The sequence below is a fragment of the Pantherophis guttatus genome, chromosome 2 (assembly GCF_059756535.1).
Source record: "Pantherophis guttatus breed Tessera chromosome 2, ASM5975653v1, whole genome shotgun sequence".
NCBI lineage: Eukaryota > Metazoa > Chordata > Lepidosauria > Squamata > Colubridae > Pantherophis > Pantherophis guttatus.
Genome location: NC_142064.1, coordinates 107,599,537 through 107,623,769, shown reverse-complemented (window position 1 = coordinate 107,623,769; position 24,233 = coordinate 107,599,537). Strand labels below are relative to the sequence as shown.

General features: G+C 39.9%; 1 protein-coding gene across 11 annotated transcripts in view; it reads right to left on the bottom strand.

The window, feature by feature from the left end:
• Positions 1-23,728, bottom strand: part of CARM1 (coactivator associated arginine methyltransferase 1) — an 86,023-nt gene extending 62,295 nt beyond the window's left edge. For 2 of the 11 annotated variants that reach the window (XM_034411209.3, XM_087888422.1), the window contains exons 1-3: positions 23,425-23,728; positions 16,243-16,285; positions 1,033-1,158 (exon numbers count right to left, since the gene is read on the bottom strand). Coding sequence is in view for 7 of the 11 variants with exons in the window: in XM_034411206.3 (XP_034267097.1) it covers positions 1,033-1,158; positions 23,425-23,575 (277 nt within the window). In the remaining 4 variants the exon portion in view is untranslated. Of the gene's footprint in view, positions 1-1,032; positions 1,159-16,242; positions 16,286-23,077; positions 23,115-23,424 lie in introns of those variants that run through there. The other 9 variants (XM_087888421.1, XM_087888423.1, XM_034411205.3 and 6 more) reach the window with 7 other exon arrangements.
• Between the last annotated feature and the right edge of the window lie 505 nt (positions 23,729-24,233).

Sequence of the window (24,233 nt, the reverse complement as noted above, 5' to 3'; positions counted from 1 at the left end):
TCATCTTTTTTATGGTACAGCAATCTTTCTCCTCAAACCTACCACCTCTCTCTTTTCTTTCCTTCTTACTTTCTCTTCCCCCCACCCTCTTCTTCTCCTCCCTACTTCCTTTTCCTTTCTCCTTCTCCTCCTCTCTTCCTCCCTCTCTTCCCCTCACTCCTAATTTCCCTTCACTTCCTTCATCTCTCTCTATTGCTGTATCCTTTTATGCATATGGACTACTCAGAGGGCTGAAAAAGTTATTTCTGACTGGTCCTCGCACTTTTGACCAGTCCTCGAACTTATGACTGTCCTCACATTTTACGTTTTTGCCCTATCTTGTCACCATGGTGAAGAGAAGCAGTTGTGAAATGAGTGACATGGTTGTTAAAAATGCTACAATGGGCATAAATGATGACCAGTCATAAGTGTGAAGACCGGTCAAAAGTGCGAGGACCTGTCAGAAATCACTTTTTTCAGCCCTCTGGGTAGTCCTTTTGTGCATATGGACTACTCAGAGGGCTGAAAAAGTTATTTTTGACTGGTCCTCGCAGTTTTGACTAGATCTCGAATTTACGACTATCTTCACATTTTACGTTTTTTGCCCTATCTTATCACCATGGTGAAAAGAAGCAGTTGTGAAATGAGTGACATGGTTGTTAAGAATGCTGCACGGGCATAAATGTGAGGATGGTCATAAGTGTGAGGACCAGTCAAAAGTGCGAGGACTTGTCAGAATTGACTTTTTTCAGCCCTCTGAGTAGTCCCTATACACATAGCCATGGCCACCCGGTCACATGACCGGCTAGCCACGCCTACCCAGTCACATGACCTCCAAGCCACGCCCACAGAACCGGTAGTAAAAAAAATTCGAACCCACCCCTGGTTGGGGGTCACCACAACATGAGGAACTGTATTAAAGGGTCGTGGCATTAGGAAGGTTGAGAACCACTGCTGTAAATGCTATGTGTTGGCAGGGCATAGAATTATTTGTCAGAGCAATATTACTGTTTCCCAAAACTTCAAATACAACTCAAAATTGCTAGTACATACCACTTGGCGTTGCAAATTGTATAAGGACACTATTGCATCCCAATGTGATAATGAAGGACTGTTTTCCCACTCGGCTGCATTCTGTCTCCTTTGATACAGAACACTTGAATACACAAACATCATCTTCTAGGAAAGAAAAGAGAAAAAAACAATGATTCATCAACCCTTAGAGATTTTGCTTTTTTAAGATGGAGAAAGCCATTCTGGATCATTCCTACTTTCCAAACTGTCAGATGAGAAATCCACAAACAGAACAGGAGCAGATCATCTCTTTCACATGCTCCTGAATCTCATCAACTGATATTCAGGGTCAAGTTAGGTCTGCTCATAGGGGTAGTATATGATCATGACCAGTAGCACTAGCACTAGCACTTAGACTTATATACTGCTTCGTAGTACTTTACAGCACTAAGTTATTTACAAATGTCAGCATTTTACCCCCAACAATCTGGGTCCTCATTTTACCAACCTCAGAAGGATGGAAGGCCGAGTCAACCTCAAGCTGGTCAGGATCTAACTCCTGACTGTGGGCAGAGTTGGCCTGCAATATTGCATTCTAACCACTGTGCCACCTTGGCTCCCTACAGACTATTTCAAAGTTGCTTTTAGCTTTTCTGTAGAAGTGAGAATTTACTAAATTTTAGCTACTTATTCCCTATATCTGATAAGAAATTCCTATTAGCAGTTTCTAGAAATGTTCAGAAAAGTGAGCAGACATCTTTCTAATAAAGGAGAATATTTGTAACTCATGGTTGAAATGAGGGGTCCTTGGTGCTCTCTGAGTTTGGTTGTTTTCTTTCAGATGTTTCATTATCCAAACTAGGTAATACCATGCTAGCACTGATGATATTACCTAGTTTGGGTTATGAAACGTCTGCAAGAAAAGAACTAAACTCAGAGAGACCCGTCAGACATCTTTCTATTTGGTCAGGACAAATCTGTGAAACTCACACTGCCTTTTTTTACCTTTATATCCTCTCCTCAGGCCCCTTTTTCCTTGCATCTAAAATCTGTGGGCAGTACCATAAAATAATCTTTTTCTCTCAGACTCTAATCTTAATCTACTATCACAGGGGCCCTTAGCCCTCAGGTTGCAGACTGGTACCAGTCCGTGGTTGTTTGAAAACTGGGTCGCACAATGGGCAAACGACAGGAAACTTCATTTATGCATGCATGGGAGCTAGGTTGCACGTATGCAACCATCCCCTCCCCCTCCCCACTGGTCCATGGAGCCAGAAAGATTGGGGACTGCTGTACTATCAGATCAATAATACAGTATTCAAAATAAGAGTTTGCACAAACTGGGTCCAACACATTACACTGAAGCAAAATATGATTTGCATAGTTGTCTGTTGTCATCTGTTGTCGTTAATAACATACTATGATTCTATAGCGTAGACTAAATATGAGCTAGGTCAGGGGTCACCAACCTTTCGGACCCCAGGGACCACTAAATTCATAATTTTAAATCCCGCGCACCACTAATATGAATTCAGAGCGCTGCTTGCTGAAGCGCCTGGACTCCCAGTGACGGGATGGGGTCCTCCAGGCCCTGTCTCTCCCCCCCCTCTCTCCCGTCATCTCTCTTTCTCTCTCTCTCCCTTTCTCTCTCTCATCCCTTCTTTCTCTTTCCCCCCTCTCATCTCTCTCCCCCCTTTCTCTTATCTCTCTCCCACTCTGTCTCTCATCTCTCTCCCTCTTTCTCTCATCTCTTTCTCTCTGCCCCCCCTCTCATCTCTCTCTCCCCCTATCTCTTTGTCTGTCTCTCATCTCTCTTTCTCTCCCCCCCCCCCCGGTCTGTCTCTTTCTTTCATTCTGATTCTTTGGTGCTCTCTGGGTCTCGTGGGCGCTTCTTCGGCCTTTATTGGTGCTGGACACACAACCTGCTCTCTGCCCCAAGACACTCGTGTGACCTGGCTGCAACTGATGCTCCGCGTTGTAATGGCTCCAGGAGGAGAAGGGGACGCAGACTCTTCCACTGTGAAGCATGCTAAATTTAACTGCGCAGTGTTGTGGCCTGCCAGTGGTCAGCAGAGCTGGCAGCAGATTCAGACAGTGAGGTGGTTGGGGAGGAACATGGGCCAGTCCTGGAGTCTGGGGAAGGCTCAGACAGGGGCTCTGAGTCAGAGGCAGAGAGGGGGCCAGGGCTGTCTGGTAGTTCTTTGCTGCCTCCGGAGTCTCCAGAGTCTGACATCAGAGAGGCAGGAGAACAGCATGAACCTGTTCCCAGTGTACACATGCACAGAGCTGCCAGGAGACAGGAACAATTAAGGAAACAGGGTCGACTTGGGAGTATGGCTTGGAGATGATTGGCCCCTCCCATAAGACATAAAAGAGAAGCGAACAGGATGTGAGCTTTTACAGGAAGCAATTAGTTCATCTGGCTGATTCAAGATTTGAAACTCCTGTTTGTGACTCTGTGCCAAGTTTGGTCTTGCCCTGTGTCTGGAAATTAGCTCTTTGGCAGCGTTCCACGTGAGATAGAAGGGTATTGATAATCTTCCTGTGAAAGACTGTTTATCAAGCATTGCGGACTGTAAATGAAAGTAATTTACAGCCGTATGAATTAAAGAGGTTTGCCGGGGCTAAGTTTGTGCTGTTTAATTTCTAAGGAAGCTTAGGTCAGAACACGCTGCAAGAGCAGCGGGCAGGTCATGGAGGCGCCAACAGCAGTGGCAGAGAGAAACAGCTGGGCCAGGACAGTGTCTCAGGGTTGAGAGGAAGTTGCATGTCTCCCCCAGAGACCGAGCTGCGCAGAGCACCAAAAAAGGCCGGAAGAAACACCTGCGAGACCCAGCAAGAGATGAAGCTTCGCTCCCGTCTGGAATATGGAGCAAATCTCCATCCCCTGCCCTTCCCTTCTCAGTCCAGGCAAGAAGTGACTGGGAGGGCGAGGGGCGGGGACAGCCAGTGAGTGGTGGGTTCAGCCGACAGGAAGCCACAGCAGGGGGATGATCGCCATCCCCCCTTCCACCATTACCTCGTTCCGGCTGGCGAGGGCTGTGCTACACCTTGCGTGTTGCACCTCCTGCAAAGTTGCAAATAGCTCCCTGTACGGCGGAGATTTCCAGCCCCAACACAAGCTGTTTGGCCTGTCCAATACTCCAGAGCTCTAGACACAGGACTGGCCATTGGTCATCCCGGAGCAGCTCGGGTGTGCTGCGGACCACCAAAAATTTTTCACAGACCGCCAGTGGTCCGCAGACCACCGGTTGGTGACCTCTGAGCTAGGTCATTACAGTTTGTTCCCCAATCCATGACTTAGCATGATCTGAGAAACATGGTATGGCCATTTCAAATCCTGTGCCTGGTTTTCAAACATTTCCAATTCCAATACTCAAGAAAAGACCAAACCATTTATTTGTTAATGATTAATTCTGCAAAATATGCCAGGCATAGGATGTAAAGAAAAAGATACTCCAGTCTGAAGCTTGCCTGAAACTGCAGGGCAGCATCATTAAGCATTTATAGCCACTTAAATAAAGAAATATGTCATCTTTTATTCCATCTTAATTCTTGGCTCTTGCTGCCTTTTTCATTACCTTAGCAGTACTTATTAGTTTGGTTTCACAAGGACAACTATGGAGTCTCACTCTCAGTAAAAAACAAAAACAAAAAAACCTGACACAATATTTGGGTTTAACAAGAGTCTTTGGAGTGCTTTTTTTTAATTAACAATCATAATCAAAGCCAAATACATTTTTATCAACTATGCCAGGAATGGAAGTTTTATAAACCGACTGACACAGGAATTTTCAGTGAATCCATATACCAGATGAAATTCTGTAAAAGAACCAAAAGTGTGTCACAAAAAAAAGCAGCAAGAAGAAAGTAAAGGATATGAACCTAAATAGATGCTGTGTTCTGCTCTAGCATTCCTTGAAGACATAATTTCCATTATCTATTATGAGTAGGGATGCAAAAATATAGATAACCCTAATGCCAGTTGCTGCCACCTACAATCAACTTACTTTTTGCAGCCCAGATATGGAAACCCTCTAAAGGACTGACGAGTATCATTAAACCATGTGAAAATTAATTTTGTGTATGCTCCTTGAAATACTTTATCAGACATGTCCAGAATCTTCTGAGAATAAATGTTTTGGAAACAAAACTACATCTGCAACGTATTGTGGAATAAGTAAAACCTTCAGTTTAGAGGCCAACCAAAGATTTTACCTACTGTACCATTTAATGGAAAGCAGTTTTTACACAATAAATTAGAATCTTGATACATCCTATTACACTAGTTTACAAAATCATTTTCAAACTATAACTGAGCTTCCTGGAAACTCTCCATCCTCTCTGCCTTATTTAGTTGGTCTTGGATTCAGATCATGAGAACCCAGTAACTCTTCCCTTGTTACAGAAAGTCATTAAACTCTGACAACTTGGGGTTCCTCCTTAGTGCAATTTGCAGCAAGCCCAGATTTAATCTGAATTTACTCCATTGTTGTTTTTGGGAACCCCGAACTGCAGCACACCAATGTGCTGTCTTTGGCCAATTGTAACCCTGCTTTTTGACTCGGATCTCCCATCAATTTCAGATAACTGACTCCAAAGGTTACAGTATAAGGATGGTCTTTTTAACCCTCTGAAAAACATAAGAGATCTCTCATGGTCATATACAGCAGAATCCAGAATGGACTAATTAAACAGTCATCAGTTTTGAACCATCAAATTGGATACTAACTAAACATAATAACAGAAAGGGACTTTGGAGATCTTGTCCAACCCCCTACACAAGCAGGAGACCCTATACTCTTCTGGACAAATGGCTGTCCAAATCTCTTCTTAAAAACCTCCAGTGAGGTTTCAGTGCAACTCCTGAAAGCAACCCATTCCAATGGTTAATTGTTCTGTCAGGAAATTTCTCCTAGTTGCTTATCTTGATTACTTTCCATCCATTGCTTCTTGCCCTGCCTTCTGGCACTTTGGAAAATAGATTGACCCCCTCTTCTATGTGGCAACTCCTCAAATATTGGAACACTGCCATCATGTCATCCCTAGGTCTTCTTTTCACTAGACATACCCAGTTCTCGCAACCCTTCCAGTTTCAGCTTCCAGCTCCCTAATCATCTTTATTGCTCTTTTCTACACTCTTTTCCAGTCTAATTTTTTTTTTATTGTTGTGATTAAAACTGGATACAATATTCTAAGTATGGTGTTACCAAGGCATTATAAAGTGGTACTAACACTTCATGTGATCTTGATTCTATCCTTCTGTTAATGCAACCTAGGATTACATTGACTTTTTTGGGCAGCTGCTGCACACTGCTGACTCATATTTAAGTGATTGTCCACTAGGACTCCAAGATACCTCTCACATTTACTGCTATTGAACCAGGTCCCATCTATTTTATACCTGTATATTTTTTCTTGCTTAGGTATAAAAACTTAACTTTCCTCACCACTAAATTTTATTTTGTTCGATAGGATTCAAACCTGTTGAGATCCTTCTGGATCTTGAGCCTATCTTCTGGGATTTTTGGCTATTCCTTCCAGCTTGGTGTTGTCCATGGCAGACTGGTACTGAGTGAATGCAGAGCGCAGGTGTGATGTAGCAGTTCTGACAATGAGTTCCCCACCCATTCCCTCATTTAAAATCGTTTATGAAGATATTGAAGAGTACCAGGGCTAAGACAGAACCTTGGGGTACCCTGCTACTTACTTCCCTCCATTAAGGACTACATATTGGGTATGGTTTGTCAGCCAGTCCATGTGGTGGTGATGCTGTCTATCTCACATTTTTCTACCTTATCAAGAAGTTATGTTCTACTTTGTCAAATGCCTTACTGAACTCCAAGTAATACTATGTCCATAGCATTTCGCTGGGCCACTAATTACCGTATTTTTTGCACTATAAGATGCTCCGGACTATAAGATGCACCTAGCTTTTGGGGAGGAAAACAAGAAAAAAAATCTGCCTCCCATCAATTTGCCTCCTTGCAGCAAACAGCCTAGTGAGCACAGCCTGATTTAGCACGAGCAGCTGATTGGCGGTTGGATAGGCCTCCTGGAATACTGACGATCAGCTATTTCAGGCTGCGGGGATCACCGCCGTCCATCACTGCTGTCCATCGCTGCCTCCATGCACCCCATTTTCGCCCTCCAAATGGTGGTGGTGATTGGCAACAGTGGCAATTCCCGCTGTCTGGAACGGGCTGAAAACTGGACATGCAGAGGCAAAAAATGGGGCGCATGGAGGCCATAAATGGGATGCGTGGATGCTGAAAATGGGGCGTGCAGAGGCGGTGATAGGCAGCAGCAATCCCTGCAGTCTGCAGCAGCTGATTGGTGTTATTCTGGGAGGCCAATCCAACCGCCAATCAGCTGCTCGTGCTACACCAGGCTGTGCTGAAGCTGACCAGGCTGTTTGCTGTTTGCTGCAAGGAGGCAAATTGCTGGGAGAAAGAGGCCAAAGGGTGGGGGCTGGCGGGTGGGTGGGGCTTCAGCAACATTCACTCTATTCCAGACATTTCCACCCACTGGGGCAGGGGAGTGCATCTTATAGACTGAAAAATATGGTAGTCAATTTGTCAAAAGAGTGAAATAAGTTTTATTTGGCATTATCTGTTTTTGACAAACCCATGTGGGCTTCTGGTTATAACTTTGCTTGCTTCTAAGTGTTCGCAGAACTGCTGCTTCATTATTGTTTCCAGGATCTTCCCAGGTATGGATGTCAGGCTGTAGTTTCCTAGATCAATTTTTCTCCTTTTTTGAAGATGGGAACCTCATCGGCTCTTTTCCAGTCCTCTGGTAGTTCCCTGGTGCTCCAGGATCTTTGAAACATATGATTCAGTGGTTCCAAGATTATGTACGTCAGTTCCTTCAGAACTCTGGAATGTAATCCACCTGTTTCTGGTGATTTAAACTTGTCTAGGGTGGACAGGTATTCTCTTACCTATTTTAATTTGAATTCCTAGTCTTTCCTTTACAGTTCTGTTTTTGGTAGGTTGGACTATTTTGTGTGTGTGTGTGTGTGTGTGTGTGTGTGTGTGTGTGTGTGTGTGAAGAAAGAATTAAACAGCTCTGCTTTCTCCCTGCTGCCCATCACTTCCTTGCTATCTTCTCCCATTAGTTGACCAATTGTTTCTTCAACTTTTTTCTTGTTTTGTGTATGTTGAAAGAAACTTTTTTGAAAATTATTTTTGACATTTGCTTTCAAGTCTTATTTCATTCTTACCTTTCCTGACTTTATCTTTGTAGATTCAGGCTATAATCAGGTATTCTACCTTAGTTATATGTCCCTCTTTCCATTTTTTTTTTTTTTTTTTTTTGTCTTTCAGATTATCAGAGAGTTCTTTACACAATCATGCTGGTTTCTTCTTCGATTTCTTATCCTTTTTCAAAAATACTGTGGCGGTCTGGGCTTGTATAATCAAATTTTTCAGAGGTTCCCTAGCTTCATGAGTTGGTTTCCCCTTTAAGATTTTCATCCATGGAATCCTTCCCATGCTCTAAATTTATTGAAATCAGCTGTTAGTCTAAGACACTAGTTTGATTTTATTCTATTGCTTGTGTCTGCATTATACTGAATTCCAATATGAATATGTTTAGTTTAGATAAATGTTTAAATATAAATATTTATCTAAACTAAACAGTGTGTCAGATCCATGAATCTGCCATTTCTCAAGGGGGAAGAGGGGAACCCCTGCATTTATTATTGCATTCATACTTTATGGCTTTCTCCCCAATATATCCTGTATCCTGCAATTTACTGATTTATACCTTCTAGCCTGGCCCCTAAGCGGCCTGGCATTTTCTCACCTTTTGGGGAATGTAAGGGGAGGGAGGGCCATGTGGATTCCATTGCTCGAGAGCCAGTAGAAGGATGACCCTGAGAAAATTCCCTTATCACTTTCTTAGAGCAGCCGGTACAATAATATCTCGCATCTGTGGATTGGCTGAATCTACATCAGATGTTGGGAGGGGTTTCTAATTCCTTTATTCTAACTGCATGACCTGAGGGCCCTTAGAGCCTGCTTTCTTTTTGCCCTGCTATCACCTCTATTCAATAAAAGGTTCCTTTTGAAATTCCAAGTTTCAAGAGTCTTTACTTTCTTGAATAAGGGGGAGAGGCCGGGCCTTACACAGTGTGTTCACATTAATCTGAAATAAAACTTAAAGCCACTTTTTATGCAGTTCATAATTTAGAACAGCTATCATAAAATCAAGAACTTGTGTTTAGTTCTAAAGCCAAGTTTAAGGATAGCAATATTCCTTGAGAGCCAACTACTCAGAATGTTTAAAAATTATTAAGCAGAACAACATTTTCTCATGCCTTGCTAATTGAATACTCAAGCACTTGAAAACTATCACTTGCAGAATAGTATTCCATTCATATTCAATATATGGAACTATAAACACTTCAAAAAACACAATCTGCTTTGATTTGTTCTTATATAGTTCTTATAAAGACTTGACATTAGCATTAAATAGAATATTCAATTTTAAATACAGGTAGTCCTGGACCTATGGCCACAATTGAGCCCAAAAATTTTATTGCTAAGTGAAACATTTGTTAAGTGAGTTTTGCCCCATTTTATGACCTTTCTTGCCCAATTTTTAGGTGAATCACTGCACTTATTTAGTAACATGATTGTTAAATGAATCTGGCTTCCCCATTGATTTTGCTGAGCAGATCTCAAAAGATGACCCTGGGACACTTCAACCGTCATAAATATGAAACAATTGCCAAGCACCCACATTTGAATCAGGTGACCATGGGGATACTACAATGGTCATGTGAAAAACAGTCGTAAGTCACTTTTTTCAGTGCCATTGTAACTTTGGTCACTAAACAAATAGTTGTCAAGTTAAGGACATGTATTACATGTAGTTTTATTTAAATGTATATTCAGATATAATTTTAAACCTATTTTTAATAGACAATAATTATGAGTGTTCTGATGTCCTTTTAATCAACTGTGGAAGGAACCTTACAAACTGCTTAGAGAAATAAACTCTTAGAACAAAAATTATTTACCCAACTTTCATTAAGAGGCACCCATACTTAAACTACTGGAGTCTTGTAAATACATTCTTTCAGAATGATATACAATATACAGCACACCTTTCCATAAGCTCCCATAGAAGAGAAATACAGATGTTACATTATGTCAAGTCTCCATGGATTGGATGTCACAAAACTTCCACAACTTGGGAAGTATGTATTTCTAAATAATATATATCCTATCTGGTGTTTTTAATTATGATCACCATATGACACTCTATGACTTATTTTGTTCTATCTGGCAGTTGTCAGGCACAGTCGTCAGATGTTATTCTTTGAGGTTCGTACCTTTTACTGAGAACTGAACTCATGGACCTTTGCACTTCAGTGATTCCATACAGTGCATTACAGATAGTACTCTACTTACAACCGGTTACTTAGAAGACCTTCCCAGGGCTACTTATGACCTGGATTCAAAGTTCTAACAATTAGGGGCTCCTATGTTCACATTTTCGGTACTCAGGAACTGGACATTTACAGCTGTTTGCAACATCCCATGGTCACCTGACCATGATTTACAACATTGTTTTTTCTAGAAACCAGCATTTACTTCCAATTTATGGCAAAAAAATGCCGATTGTGGACATGGAGTCACTTAACGACCATGGAGTTCACTTAACATTCACAGCAATTTGCTTAACAACTGACACAAAAAAGCTGTAAAATTGGGCACAGTCATGTGACCCCTAATAATCAGCACCACTTATGACCATAATTCTGGGCTCAACTACAGTCAAAAATTGAGGACCACTTGTATGTTTAGGAGCTACCCAGGTCCTGGCAATCAACAGTATTGCAGGAAGGGTTATCTAGGGATATACATAGTAACATATAGAAGATCAGATATATAGTATCAATATACAGAATCTACATAAGAATAGGGCAGATTGTATATATAGTTTCCTGAAATACTGCTAAGTGCCAAGACTTTTGGATTCTCCCTTGATTTAAAATAATACAGATAAACCTCAACATACAAATGGTGACAATTCAAAATTACAACAGACCCTCCCAAAAGCTACTTATACCCTGTGACTTCCCAGAGCTGATGACCTTGGGATGGAACTGTGTCAGGCTTCCAGATGGCACGCTTGCATTCCAGAATTCCTTCCCAAACCACTATCACATTCCGATGCCTTCCCTCCCCCCTCCCATTATTTATTTTTATTTATTTATTTATTTAAATTTATATACCACCCTTCTCCCGAAGGACTTAGGGCAGTGAACAGCCAAAGGTAAACACACAGAACACAAAAATTTAAGAACAGTTTAAAAAACATATTAAACAATTTTGGCCCAACAATTAAAATACCCTTTTTAAAATTCAAATTAAAATTAAGCAATTGGAGAAGTTAGGCCAGCCCGGCTTGTTGAAATAAAAAAGTCTTGAGGGCCCAACGGAAAGTACGTAAATCTGGAATCCTCCGTATCTCCAGGGGGAGCTCGTTCCAGAGGGCAGGTTATTGTTGTCTGGTTGTAAGCAGGCTGCATAATTAGTCAATCATGATACTTCCAACGCAAAAAGGGCTATCACAGGGAACAGGGCATCAATTTATTTTCCATAGCACTTAAGGGCAGGACAAGAAGCAATGGATAGAAGCTGGTTAGAGAAATCCAACGTGGATCTAAGGAAAAATTTCCTGACAGTGAGAACATTTAATCAGTGGAACAGCTTACCTCCCAGTGTTGAGGGTGCTCCATTGCTGGAGCTTTTCAGGAAATGATTGGGCAACCATTTGTCCAGGATGGTATAAGGACTCCTGCCTTGGGCAGAGGTTGGCCTAGCAGACCTTGAAGGTCCCTTCTAGCACTATGAATATATGAGAATAATTAACTAAATACACGCACACCCATAGACATTCAACTCAACTTTTTTTAGCAAAATAAGCAGATACTCAGCCAAATAAGGAAAGGTTTATAAAGCTTTCAAAAAATTAATCCGTCATGTTTTAAAAAAAGAGGGCTATTAAAATAACAGGATAAAAATACTTGCCAGCCAAACTTTAATCTTCTTTTACCATTTTAAGAAAGATAATTCAGAAAGGACTCTACCAGGTCCCACACATCCTTGTGCATAGGTGTGGGAAATAGTTTCTGAATCTATTACCAAGCACATGGCACAAGAGAATAAGTTGTAGGGGATCTTTGGACCTTCCTTACATCCTACCTGTTTACCCTAGTAAGCTTATTCTGACATGCTCCATCAAAACACCAAGAAAATCCTGAATATAAACAAGGAAAGTGATTACAGACAAGGTTGGGGAGGACTTCAGGACTACAATGCTAAATTATGTTCAGAACCTCTAAAATAAGCATTGATGTGTCTTGGCCTTCAAAGAAATAGAAACTTAGCTTTGCATCTTTTCTCTTTTATTCTGAAAAGAGTGATGAAGGTAAAACTCAGGGTATTTTATATTGCTTTGCTTGAGGTAAACTAGATTTCAACCCATTGCTATTGCTAACTTTGAATTCCAGATCTCATTGATACAATTTAAAGCCCATAATTTCAGCCTTGTTAAGGAGAGTTATGGGGAAAAGCTCAACCACAATCTCTGCCATTCTTCCCACAAAAAGATTCACACCATTCAGAACTCTAAATATTCTAATTTTGGGGATACAATACTTTCATTTATTTCATATTTTAAATACAGAATACCTTTTTTACTGGAATTGTATTAATGCTACAGGAATTATACACATGCACATACTCAACTTGCAAGCACTCATAATCCTACATTTACCTGCCAGCTCCCACTACACAAGCACGCAGAACATAAGCAAAAAAATTGTATAGTTTAAGTTCCCTCAAGTAAACCACAACTTATTTCTTAGTAAGATAGAAAAATGTGGGTGAACAGTATCACCACCAGATGGATTTGTAACTGGCTGACAAACTGTACTCAATGAGTAGTCCTTAACGGTACTACTCTACATGGAGGGAAGTGAGCAATGGGATACCACAAGGTTCCGTCTTAGGCCCAATACTCTTCAATGTTTTCATAAATGACTTAAATGAGGGAATGGGAGGGCATCAAATTTGCAAATGATACTAAGTTGGCAGGAATAGCCAACACCCTAGAAGACAAGTTCAGCATCCAAAAGGATCTTGACAGACTTGAATAATGGGCCCTATACAAAATGAAATTTAATGTGGAGAAAAGCAAAGTTTTACACTTAGACAGGAAAACCAAAGATACAAGTACAGATTAGATGAAACCTGGCTCAAAAACAGTAACTATGAGAGGGATCTTGGAGTCATAGTGGACGATTACTGTATTTTTCACACTATAAGACACACTTTTTCCTCCCCAGAAAGTGGGTGGAAATGTCTTACAGAGCGAATATTGTGGTGGGTGAGAGGGGGGTTTGTGTGGTGGCTGCTGCCGTTCGCCACTGCTGGGGAATGTTGGAGCCTTCGCTGCCAAGCAGCTGATTGGCAGTTGGATCGGCCTCCCGGAATACAGGTGATCAGCTGTTCTAGGCAGCGGGGATCACTGCCACCGCTGCTTGCTGCTGCAGTGACGAACGGTGGCAGGCGATTCCTGCCGCCTAGAACAGCTCATTGGCAGTATTCCGGGAGGCCGATCTAATCGCCAATCAGCTGTTCGGCAGCGAAGGCTTCAGTGTTCTCTGGTGGCGGCGGCAGCTCAGCCCAGTTGACCGGTGGTGGGCACAATGGAGTGGAGCCCTGACAAGCCATGTCCTGGGGCTGCGATAACGTGCTGAAGCTGATCAGGCTGTTTGCTGTTTGCTGCAAGGACGCTAGCCAGATGAATACCGGATGGATGCTGGGAAGCAGAGGCAGATTTTTTTTTTCTTGTTTTCCTCCTCTAAAGCTAATGTGCGTCTTATGATCCGGTGCGTCTTATAGTGCAACAAATACGGTACTTAAATATAAGCCAGCAGTGTGTGGAAGCAGCCAAAAAAGCTTGGTTGCATAAACAGAAGCATAGAATCAAAATCACGTGAAGTATTAGATTATAAAATCTTAGTAAGACCACACTGGAACACTGATCCAATTTTGGTCACCACATTACAAAAAGGATATTGAGAGTTTGGAAAAAGTGCAGAGAAGAGCAATTAAGATGATTAAGAGGTTGGAGACTAAATATATATGAAGAACGGTTGCAGGAATTGGATATGGCTAGTCTAGCGAAAAGAAGTACTAGGGTGAAATGATAGCAGTGTTTCAGTATTTGAGAGGCTACTACAACAAAGACGAGGTCAACTTATTTTTCAATGCACCAGAAGGCAAGACAAAAAAAAATGGATGGAAACCAATCAAGGAGAGAAGAAACTTGGAATTAAGGAGAAAGTTCCTAACTGTGAAAACAATGAAGCAATGAAACAGCTTGCCTTCAGAAGTTGTGGAGGTTTTTAAGAAAAACCTCACTGGAGGTTTTTAAGAAGATAACCATTTGTCTGAAGTGGTATGGGGTTTCTTGCTTGAGCAGGGGGTTGGACTAGAACAGGGGTCCCCAACCTCTGGGCTACAGCCCACCTGTGGGCTGTTATGCATTTGCAACCAGGCTGGGAAAATGGCAAGCATATGAGCATCCCCACTTGCACAAGCAGTGGGCAAGAATGTGCATGAGTGCTCCATTTGATTTAGCTGTGCACACACTTGCCAGCTACTCACATGGAACCATCCCCTCTTTCCCCCCCCCCCGCCCCACCTGGTCTGCAAACCTGTTAAGGTTGGGAAACTCTGGACTAGAAAATCTCCAAGATCCCTTCCAGCTCTATTCTGATTCTGTTCTAAGTAATACAATATTCTATTTGGCTTTTGTATAAGACAAATACAAAAATTAATTCAATGAAAAGATATTGTGCAACTTTAACAGAAAAGCTACCAGACAGAGGTAACAACTTTGAAGTTCCATTATTCAAACATTCCTAATTTTCAGTCAGGCATCTTATGCAGGGCACAAGGATCTAGACAGCAGGATTGAGAAGATCAAGAATTCCATCAAGCAATTTTCCTGCTCACAGAGAACTGCCAATTCAATGGAAGGGCAGAGATCAGACTTATGAGCTCAGCAGGAATCCTTTTATTGCAGAGTATTAATACAATGAAGCTTTGTTTCTGGAAAGCATAAGCGACCAAGGCAACAATGGCTCAGACTTAATTTGATTAGAAAAGCAAGGGTTAGCTCAAGATCAGGAGGAGAGGGGAAAAAAGCCCAAAAGCATTTGTCTGGCATGTAGAAAACACAATTCAGAACCTAGAAAAGAGCCCTGCCTTTTCAAGATACTGCCTTTGGAAGATATTCAATGCAAATGTCTCCCATGCACATTAATTAGGCTGTCAAGCTGGGCCTCTCTCAGTTCTTTGTGAGCAATAAATGGGATAGCAGATGTGCCCTAGGGCTTCCATACACACATCACAAAAGGGCTAAATGCCTGGTAAAATCAAGGGATTCAAAAGGCTGCCACGGAACTGTCACATCAGAGGTGGATTTATGAGTTGAAGAGATGCTTTCCCTACCACACCACTCTTTTTAAAATGCACACCAATTTGGACCTGCAGTTAAGTTTACACAAATACTCAGTGGTTATGATATAAAAGAGTTGGCCTTCAATAGTTTGATTTTGCAACACAGAATTTGGGATTTAACAAAAAACATGTGGACAATAAAAGTAAGCAATAATATGAGGTACAGAACAATTGACAGCTTCATGGATATTGGTCAGTTTCATGACAGGCTAACTTTTTAATTGCACCAACATGCCTACTTATATTTGTCAGAGCAGCAGATATAACTCTGTGCTCTTATGATGATTTTGATGATTTTACATGTTTTTTAAAAATAGTCATTATATGTTTGAGCTCCCCAAGCCTCCAAATAAATGTCAAAATCTGTTAAATTCTTTAATCATAAACATACTGTATATTTGCAAAATATTATTATTGAAAGCTGATAATAGTATAGAACTGATGTTCTCCACCATACATTTTGGGCTGCAGTGCCTTCCACTGATCATCTTGCTACTGTTAAAGTCTCAAATAGAAAGCTTTAAGTTGCCTTTCCATAACTGTGAAATGCAAAAATTTATTTTGGAAATTACAACCCTACTGAAAAATTGTTTGAGATATTTAGAAGCATGACAATTTCTGACCAATTTTTCAGTTTTTAAACTTATATAAGACAATTTTCATTTATAAATGTCAAGACTTCTATTTAGAGATTTACCTTTAAACAGGAGACATATGCAGACTCAATTAGTCAAGGATTCCTAAGATAAAAAATTAAAGATATTTTACTCATTGTAATTAAGGAACGTGATTATTCCAGCTAATTGGTATGGTACAGAAATGTGAAAATATGTAGCCCTCAATGCTCATTTTAGCTGACTGAAGTTAAATTCAACATACCTGAAATACAGCTCATCTCTATGTTGTGTATAAAGGTCTTTATCTGATATAAAATATTTTCTGTTTCCTCAGTATAAGTAGAATTGAAGTGGACATTTAATCCCCATATTGTGGGTTATTCCCCCCTCCCCAATACTCCAACATCTAACCCAACCAGGTTAGGTAAATAAACATTTACCCAAGGTATATAACATCATTTTAACACTCTTAAAGTTTGTTTTTAATGACAGGATGTTAATATTTTGTCATATTATATTCCATTTACATTACATTTAAGAAGTCACATTGGTCTTTTGCTTTTTGTCTTTGCCTGATTCTTGTTTTATGGTGATCACTGACTGAGATAAAAACTAGAAGATATCGCTTTCATTTTTAATAACTGTAAAAGCATGTCATCTCAAAGGAAGCCAGCAATCCAAACTTAATTTCAGGTTCTGATTTCAGACTCCTGTTTATTAGGGGAGCCATTAAATCATAACCATCAACTGGCTATAAACTAAGCTCCTCTAGCAAATTCCAGATTACTGATTCTACTCCTAAAAGACGCAGTACAATGGAGGCACCAACATGCTAACTCTTGAAGAATACATTTGGAGCCTCCAGAAGTATAGTCCATTATTTTGGCAAAGACAACCACTATTTCAGCGAAGAACTATGAAACTGCAATTATTTCAGTACTTTGTACATTCTTTTCTCCCAGAACAGATATGATCTAAATATAATTATAGAGACATTTTGAAATGTTTCCATTCAGTAAACTGCAATTATTACAAAAATTAATCACAATTTAACTAAGAAATGTCTAACATAAACAATTTTCTTAGCTTTAAGTATTATTAAACCAAATCCTCTTCCAATGATTTCACTACATACAAAGATGGCTTTTAATAACATATATTGACAATATTATTTTTATAATTTCACTTTTTTCTTGTGCAATAAAATTAATTATAATTCTGTATTCTTCTCCAGAGAAACAATGAGGAATGACTAGACTGTCTTTTTAAAAAAGACTACCCTTTTTAATTGATGAACGGTATCCAGCAAAGTTATTCCTCCTCCCTTTTATTGTGTTTTACATTTGGAATTTCTGAGATTCAAACTCTGATTCATGCAGAGAAGAAATATAAAATACAATGGCCCTTGATTTAACAGACACCTATGTAACAAACTTCAAATGCCACAGACAACAGCATCCCTCCCAAATTAACGAACTGCGTTCAAAAAGTTAAAGGTAAAGGTTCCCTTCGCACATATGTGCTAGTCGTTCCCGACTCTAGGGGGCGGTGTTCATCTCCGTTTCAAAGCAGAAGAGCCAGCACTGTCCGAAGATGTATCCATGGTCATGTGGCCGGCATGACTAAATACCAAAGGTGCACGGAACGCTGCTACCTTCCCACCAAAGGTAGTCCCTATTTTTCTACTTGCATTTTCTATGCGCTTTTGAACTGCTAGGTTGGCAGAAGCTGGGACAAGTAACGGGAGCTCACCCCATTACGTGGCACTAGGGATTCGAACCGCTGAACTGCCGACCTTTCGATTGACAAGCTCAGCATCTTAGCCACTGAGCCACCGCATCCCTGTGTTCAAAAACTTATATTGATGCAAATGACATACTTTGGGGATATAACAGACATTCAGAAATAATGGACACATACAGCCCCAAATTAATAAAGGATTTATTATAGCACTATTTCCAGATAGTATTTACTGATAAATTTGAATCTGCTATTACAAAATTAGTTGGTTTGGAATCTTTTTCTTAATATGATACTAACTGCTTCTAATCTGAACTGATAAATGTTACTAAGTAGTAGTTATTATTTAAAGGGGACTCATAGGAAGCAGGTTATTTTGAACTGAGAATATTTAAAGATAGGCCTCAGATTATTGTTCATAAAAATATGAAAGACTGAAATATCTGGGCTCAAATTCAATATCTGAGATAAAATTAATAACATAAAAATTATTTCCATGGAAAATTTATGTTATATGTGATATTCCTCTCTATATTTCTGAAACATATTTTCAAAAATCTAATGGACTACTCCAGAAGTTTATCTGGAGAAATTCTTCATCTCATTTTTCACTTAGGAAGCTTAAATTTTCAGAAAAGGGTTTAATTGTTTAGATTTTTTTAAAAAACACATACTGTAACTTCCTTCTTAACAGTGATTTGAAATTGGACTTTGGACACTTTGAAATCAGCACATTTGACACATTTAATAAGTTGAAGGATGTTGGAGTCCAAAAACTGCAGTGGCTTCACTGAAAGTACAAAATGTAAGAATCTAGGAGAATGAAACTGGTCCTCCTAAATTAGCAACAATGGAGCTACTCAGATCATTCTGATCATGCTACGTTAACATTACCGAGATTCCAAACAGAAACATAGCATGATAATGCTTTCACTGAAATATTTGGATGGAGTTTGAGCATGTATTTAGTTTAATAAGATTCAATGATAAATTTGAGGAGTTGCTTTGACAACAAACCCAGCCCACAAAATCAAAAACACAGGGTTTTCTTGAGAGAAGATACTGCACTTTGTTGCTCTGCACAGCTCTATTAATACACAAAACAATAAACCTAGAGTAATAATTTATAAAAGTATGTTAGGACATCAAAATATTAAAAAATACAAGAAGGCATGGAAAATGAATTGGAATATCTTGTACTAAACATCTATAGAGTAAATACCTGGTATCTAAATATCACACTTTAAAATTAACAATCATTACTGAATTAATTAATATTAATAGAAATCCTTCAACATTTCATGTTTCCAAGAAGAAACAGATGGTTCAACTAACTGTTGGAAATTGAAAGGGCTTGAAATGCAACACTGGTTCATAAAAAGTGGTTTGGTGTTGTAGCAGCTCTATTATGGAAAAAAGATCGTAGAATAGAATAGAGCTGGTAGGGACCTTGGAGGTCTTCTAGTCCAGCCCCCTGCTCAAGCAGGAGAACCTATACCAGTGATGGCAAAACTTTTAGGCATAATGCCCAAACTGGAAGGTGCTCATGCATGCCAGAGCATCAGAAACCCGATGACCAGCTGGCTGGCGTGCATGTGCGCCTCAGAAACCCAACAACCAGCTGGCCAAGCTGGGGCAATGGCGCGCGTGCCCACAGAGAGGGCTCTGCGTGCCACCTCTGGCATGTGTGCCATAGGTTTGCCATCACGGACATATACCATTTCAGATAAGTGATTGTCTAGTCTCTTCTTAAAAATATCCAGTGATGGAGCGCCCACTATTTCTGAAGGCAAGCTGTTCCACTGGTTAATTGTCCTCACTGTTAGGAAGTTTCTCCTTAATTCCAGGTTGCTTCTCTTTTTGTTTGGTTTCCAACCAGATATTTCATAGAATAATTCTGTTTGGTGAATTTTTTTGGCTATTATAGTTATTTCTGTTTTTTTTTAATTATCCATCTTTTTCTACATTCAAATATATATTTACTATCACAAGATCCAAATGTAAGAGATTTAGATTTCATACACCAATTTTAATATTTAATTTCCCATTTTTCCTAAAGTAAATTAAAAACATTAATAATTTATTTAGCAATATATTAATATAAATGAACACTACTTTTATTTAATGACTGAAAAATGCATACTTTTGTGTGGAGCGGGTTCTTTTCCCCATTTTAGCATATGTAATAAAAATAGTTTTTAAAAATATACTTGGGTTTTGCAGTCAGGTCTCTCTAGAAAAACTAATTACGAGTGGAAAACTTGTAAATTAAGCACCAGAACATAAAAGAAAAAAATATATTCTGTAATTAAAGTCTTGTCTACTTTAGACTAAACCAGCCAAAATGTAGCACAATTTCCACAATGATTGATGTTCTGTTGATAACAATAGTTAAATTCAATTTGGCAGTGTGAACAACTAAAAAAAAGGTTGAAAGAAAAAGTTCACATCATACTAAGAAAGACTGACTCTGGAAACTTTCAAATATTTCAAATATGCATAATGTTCTGCAGTTTGCAGAACAGTAATTATAATTAGGTTAGGGATAAAAAAAATCTGTAAGCCTCCAAGAATTGTTGACTTATAGCCAGTGGTGGGTTGCTACCGGTTTGCCCCAGATTGGGCAAACTGGTAGCGGTGGCAGCGGGAGGCTCTGCCAACCCGCCCGGACGTCTTTGTGCATGTGCAGAAGCTTCTGTGCATGTGCAGAAGTGTCGTGCATGTGTGCGTCCACGAGCGAACTGGCAGTGACAGGATTTGAAACCCACTACTGCTTACAACTCACCACTAAGCTGCCTAAACTGGGTGTTGTAGCTAAGCAATATCTAGAGGGTCAGAATTACTCTACCCTTGATTTCAGTTACAATAACCTATAACAGCTGAACTCAAAAACTTCAGCTATAGGGATGATTAACTGGGAATGGAATGTAGAATGGTTCTGTTTCCACTGGACTGTCAAACTTTATTTATTTATTAGCCCAATTTATATGCCGCCCTTCTCCGTAGACTCAGGGCGGCTTACAATGCATTATAGCAATAGCCTGCATACTTTTTTGTATATACCTGCTTATTAGGGCTTGTAGACTATGCCATTCTAGAGGTGGTCGAATGGATCCCAAAGTAGTTCAGAATCAGATTATGCTGCTTCAGACTTTGTGCTCTAGACAAAACTTTATCTGCTTTCAAAATACAGGAAGAGGTTTGGAATGCTCTCAAGGGAAGGAGAACTTAGCTATTCTGCTCATAGCTAACCTATCTAGCATCCACTCTACAACAAAATGAATTTCTATAAGTGATCAACTTTAGCTCATTCTGAATTTCCACATGGGAATTACAATAGTGTATGTTTCTTCTAATAGTATGAGTAGTCTCTCAAAGAAGTAATACCTGAATATGTACACATACAAAAAAACCCATTCGCTTTGGACAGTCTCATGAAAATTTCAAAATCTACCTAACATACAAAAAAAGCTCAAGACTTTTTAAAAGTCATCCATCTTATCTGCAATCTGGAGTCCACAAATTATCCTAGCACAGGCATGCTTATTCCTAACTACAGGGATCTATTTTACCTGCTAGTTTAGTAATTTCATACTTTAGCCCTTGTAAAATTGCCACTTACTTTATGACTTTAACTGTTTTCTCATTTGCTCCAAAAGCTGAAGGCAGTTAGTGAATAGACAATGCTGCTGTCTCATACCAGCACTGAACAGCCAATATGTAGATTAAAGTTTCCCCATCATATCCTCATAGCCATCATATCCCCAAGTCACCCAGATTGAAAAAATGGCCTCCTTACTATCCCAGACCTATAAATTAGATATACTTTCTGCATTCATGTGAGGAAGTGCAAAAATAATTGCTTTCATATAAAGAGAGATTTCAACAGAATTACTGTAGTATGTAAAAAGGTTGAATTTCTCTCATTCTAATACTCAGTTCAAATTTACTAATCTAAATAACTAAATATTTTGTATACAAGTCTCCACCTCTCATGGTATAATGTCAAAAATTGTCAGAAATCAGTATACAAAGTAATTTGAACCCACCTAACATGTTCAAGTTATGGTATCATTCTGACTGAATTACAGAAATTGAGTCACAGTGCAGAAGACCACACTGCAGTATTCACATTTACATCCAGTATAGCCAATTTAACATTATGAACTGTCTAAGCAACTCACATTATCAAGCAAAAACCACAAATGTAAGTATACGCATTAGTCTCTGTGAAACTAGTTGTTGATTCATCAAACTGAACAGCAATGATATTCATTCATTGCAAAATACCTGTTTGTAAAAGATACCAATATTGAAGGTGACCAACTATGGGATACACACTCAATGTAGCCCTTTGGTGCTCAATTATATCAACATACAGATCCAAATCAGATCCCATTGAAGGGATAAAAGTGTAATAATTATTACAAAAAAGTGTAATACTAGCCAAATTGTCTCAAGGATTAGAGAGGAAAATACTAAAAAGTAGTTCATAATGAATGAGGGCAAATATAATAATTCAGAATGATTATTATGGAATTATTTATGAAACAGTTTCATGAGTTATTAAGGCTGTGTTCTTAAAAAGCTGTTTTATGCTCAGAACAGCTTTAAAAAGACTTTAAGTCTTTTTACATGTATTCCTCCTGTACCTACAAATATGTTGTTCAAAAAAGAGCATTCAGAAAAACCCTTTTCATTCAACCTACAAGTTTGAAAGATTTTACTCTCAATTTGCCAATATAAACAGTTCTAAAATGCACTTTTCCAATCCCAATCCCATTTAAAGCTTAATCTTTTTTTTAATTACCCACAAACCTACTTTTCTCTAATTTACTTTTCCCAGTTGTATCATCAGAATACATATGCCTTTAAGTGTATGGCTTACTAGTCTTAAATTATTGTGACTTTTGGGAATACATGGAATGGCGATTAACTTTTGACAGGTTAGTTTAAAATACTTCAGATTAAACCTGGAATTTCTCAGACTGGTGCAAAATTATTAGAAGTTTGGGGCAACAGTCACGGAGCATTTACTTGGCTGAAACATAAAAAGCCATGGGATATGATCCTTTATTTGCCTGCAAACGAAAATAAATGGACTGTTCTCCAAGGGAAGCTATGGCTTGTTAGAATGAAAATTCAAAAAACTCCGGAATATATCGCGACCCCCACCTGATTTCCCTGATGTGCTCATGGGTGAAACTTGGTCTCCTTCCTAGGAGCTACTATGAAGTAGTATAGATATGAATTACTCTTCGCACATGTTCAGAAACCTTTGGCCTTCAAACACAGGGGCGACAGACCGCTCTCCCTCGCAACCTCAAGCAGAAGCGATGGCGAGAAAGCAGCTCCTAGAAGTGGTTAGCAGCTCGTCCACATCCCCTCACCGGTTGTCCGTCCTACAACTCATTCATTCTTTTCATTCATTCATCCGACCCTCCCTTTTCACGCGACTAGGCCCCCACCGGCCCGCTTGTCAGTGAGCATGCCCGCCAGCTCAGCCCCATTTCGCCACTCACGGCTATACAAAGCGAGGCAAGCGGCGTCAGGCCCGGTGCGAGCCTCGAGACGCAGCGCTTGCTGCTCTTGGTGCCGTTGGATTTCCCCGTTGGCATCGCCGATAGTCAGGAGCCGCACACCCGGAAAGACCGATACCACCGCCGCCGCCATCTTGGCATCCCAGGCCCGCTCCGCGGCGGCGGCGGCGGCGGCGACTGTAGGTAAAGGCCGAAGGCGACTGAAAAAGGCGTCAGAGAAGGAGCGGCCGGAAGCCGTGCCTTTTGAGCACCGCTAGGCTGGACAAGGCAGGGGGCGGAGGCGCCCTCTACTGGTCGGCGGGGATAAGGAAGGGGGTGCCCTTCGGGCCAATCAGCGTGGGAAGGCGAGTCGCTGCCGGACGAAAAGATGGCAAGGTAAGGAATTCAGGTGATGGGAGTAAGACGAAAGAGGACTAGTATTCAGTGCCCTTGAGAGAAAGGACAAAGTCCAGTTAAGTTGGTGTAAGAAACTGGGCTGCAAATTCCCATATTTCCTTGCAGGGTGGATAAAAATCGATGATTTTTTTAATTTTTTTTTTAAATCAGATTTTTTTATTTAAATCGGATTTTTTTTATTTTTATCAAATTTATTTTAATAAAATGCTTTTTGGAGTAAAAATCTATCTAAAGATAGTTTTCTGTTTAAGATGCATTAGTTTATTCAGCATGAAATGGAGCTTAGTTATGTAGCATGAGGCTGTAAATTCTGCAATATTGGGACTGTGGTGAGTCAACAGCAAATCAGAAGAGGAGCTCCTGCGGGACAGAGATGACAGTTGCTCTTTAAAAAA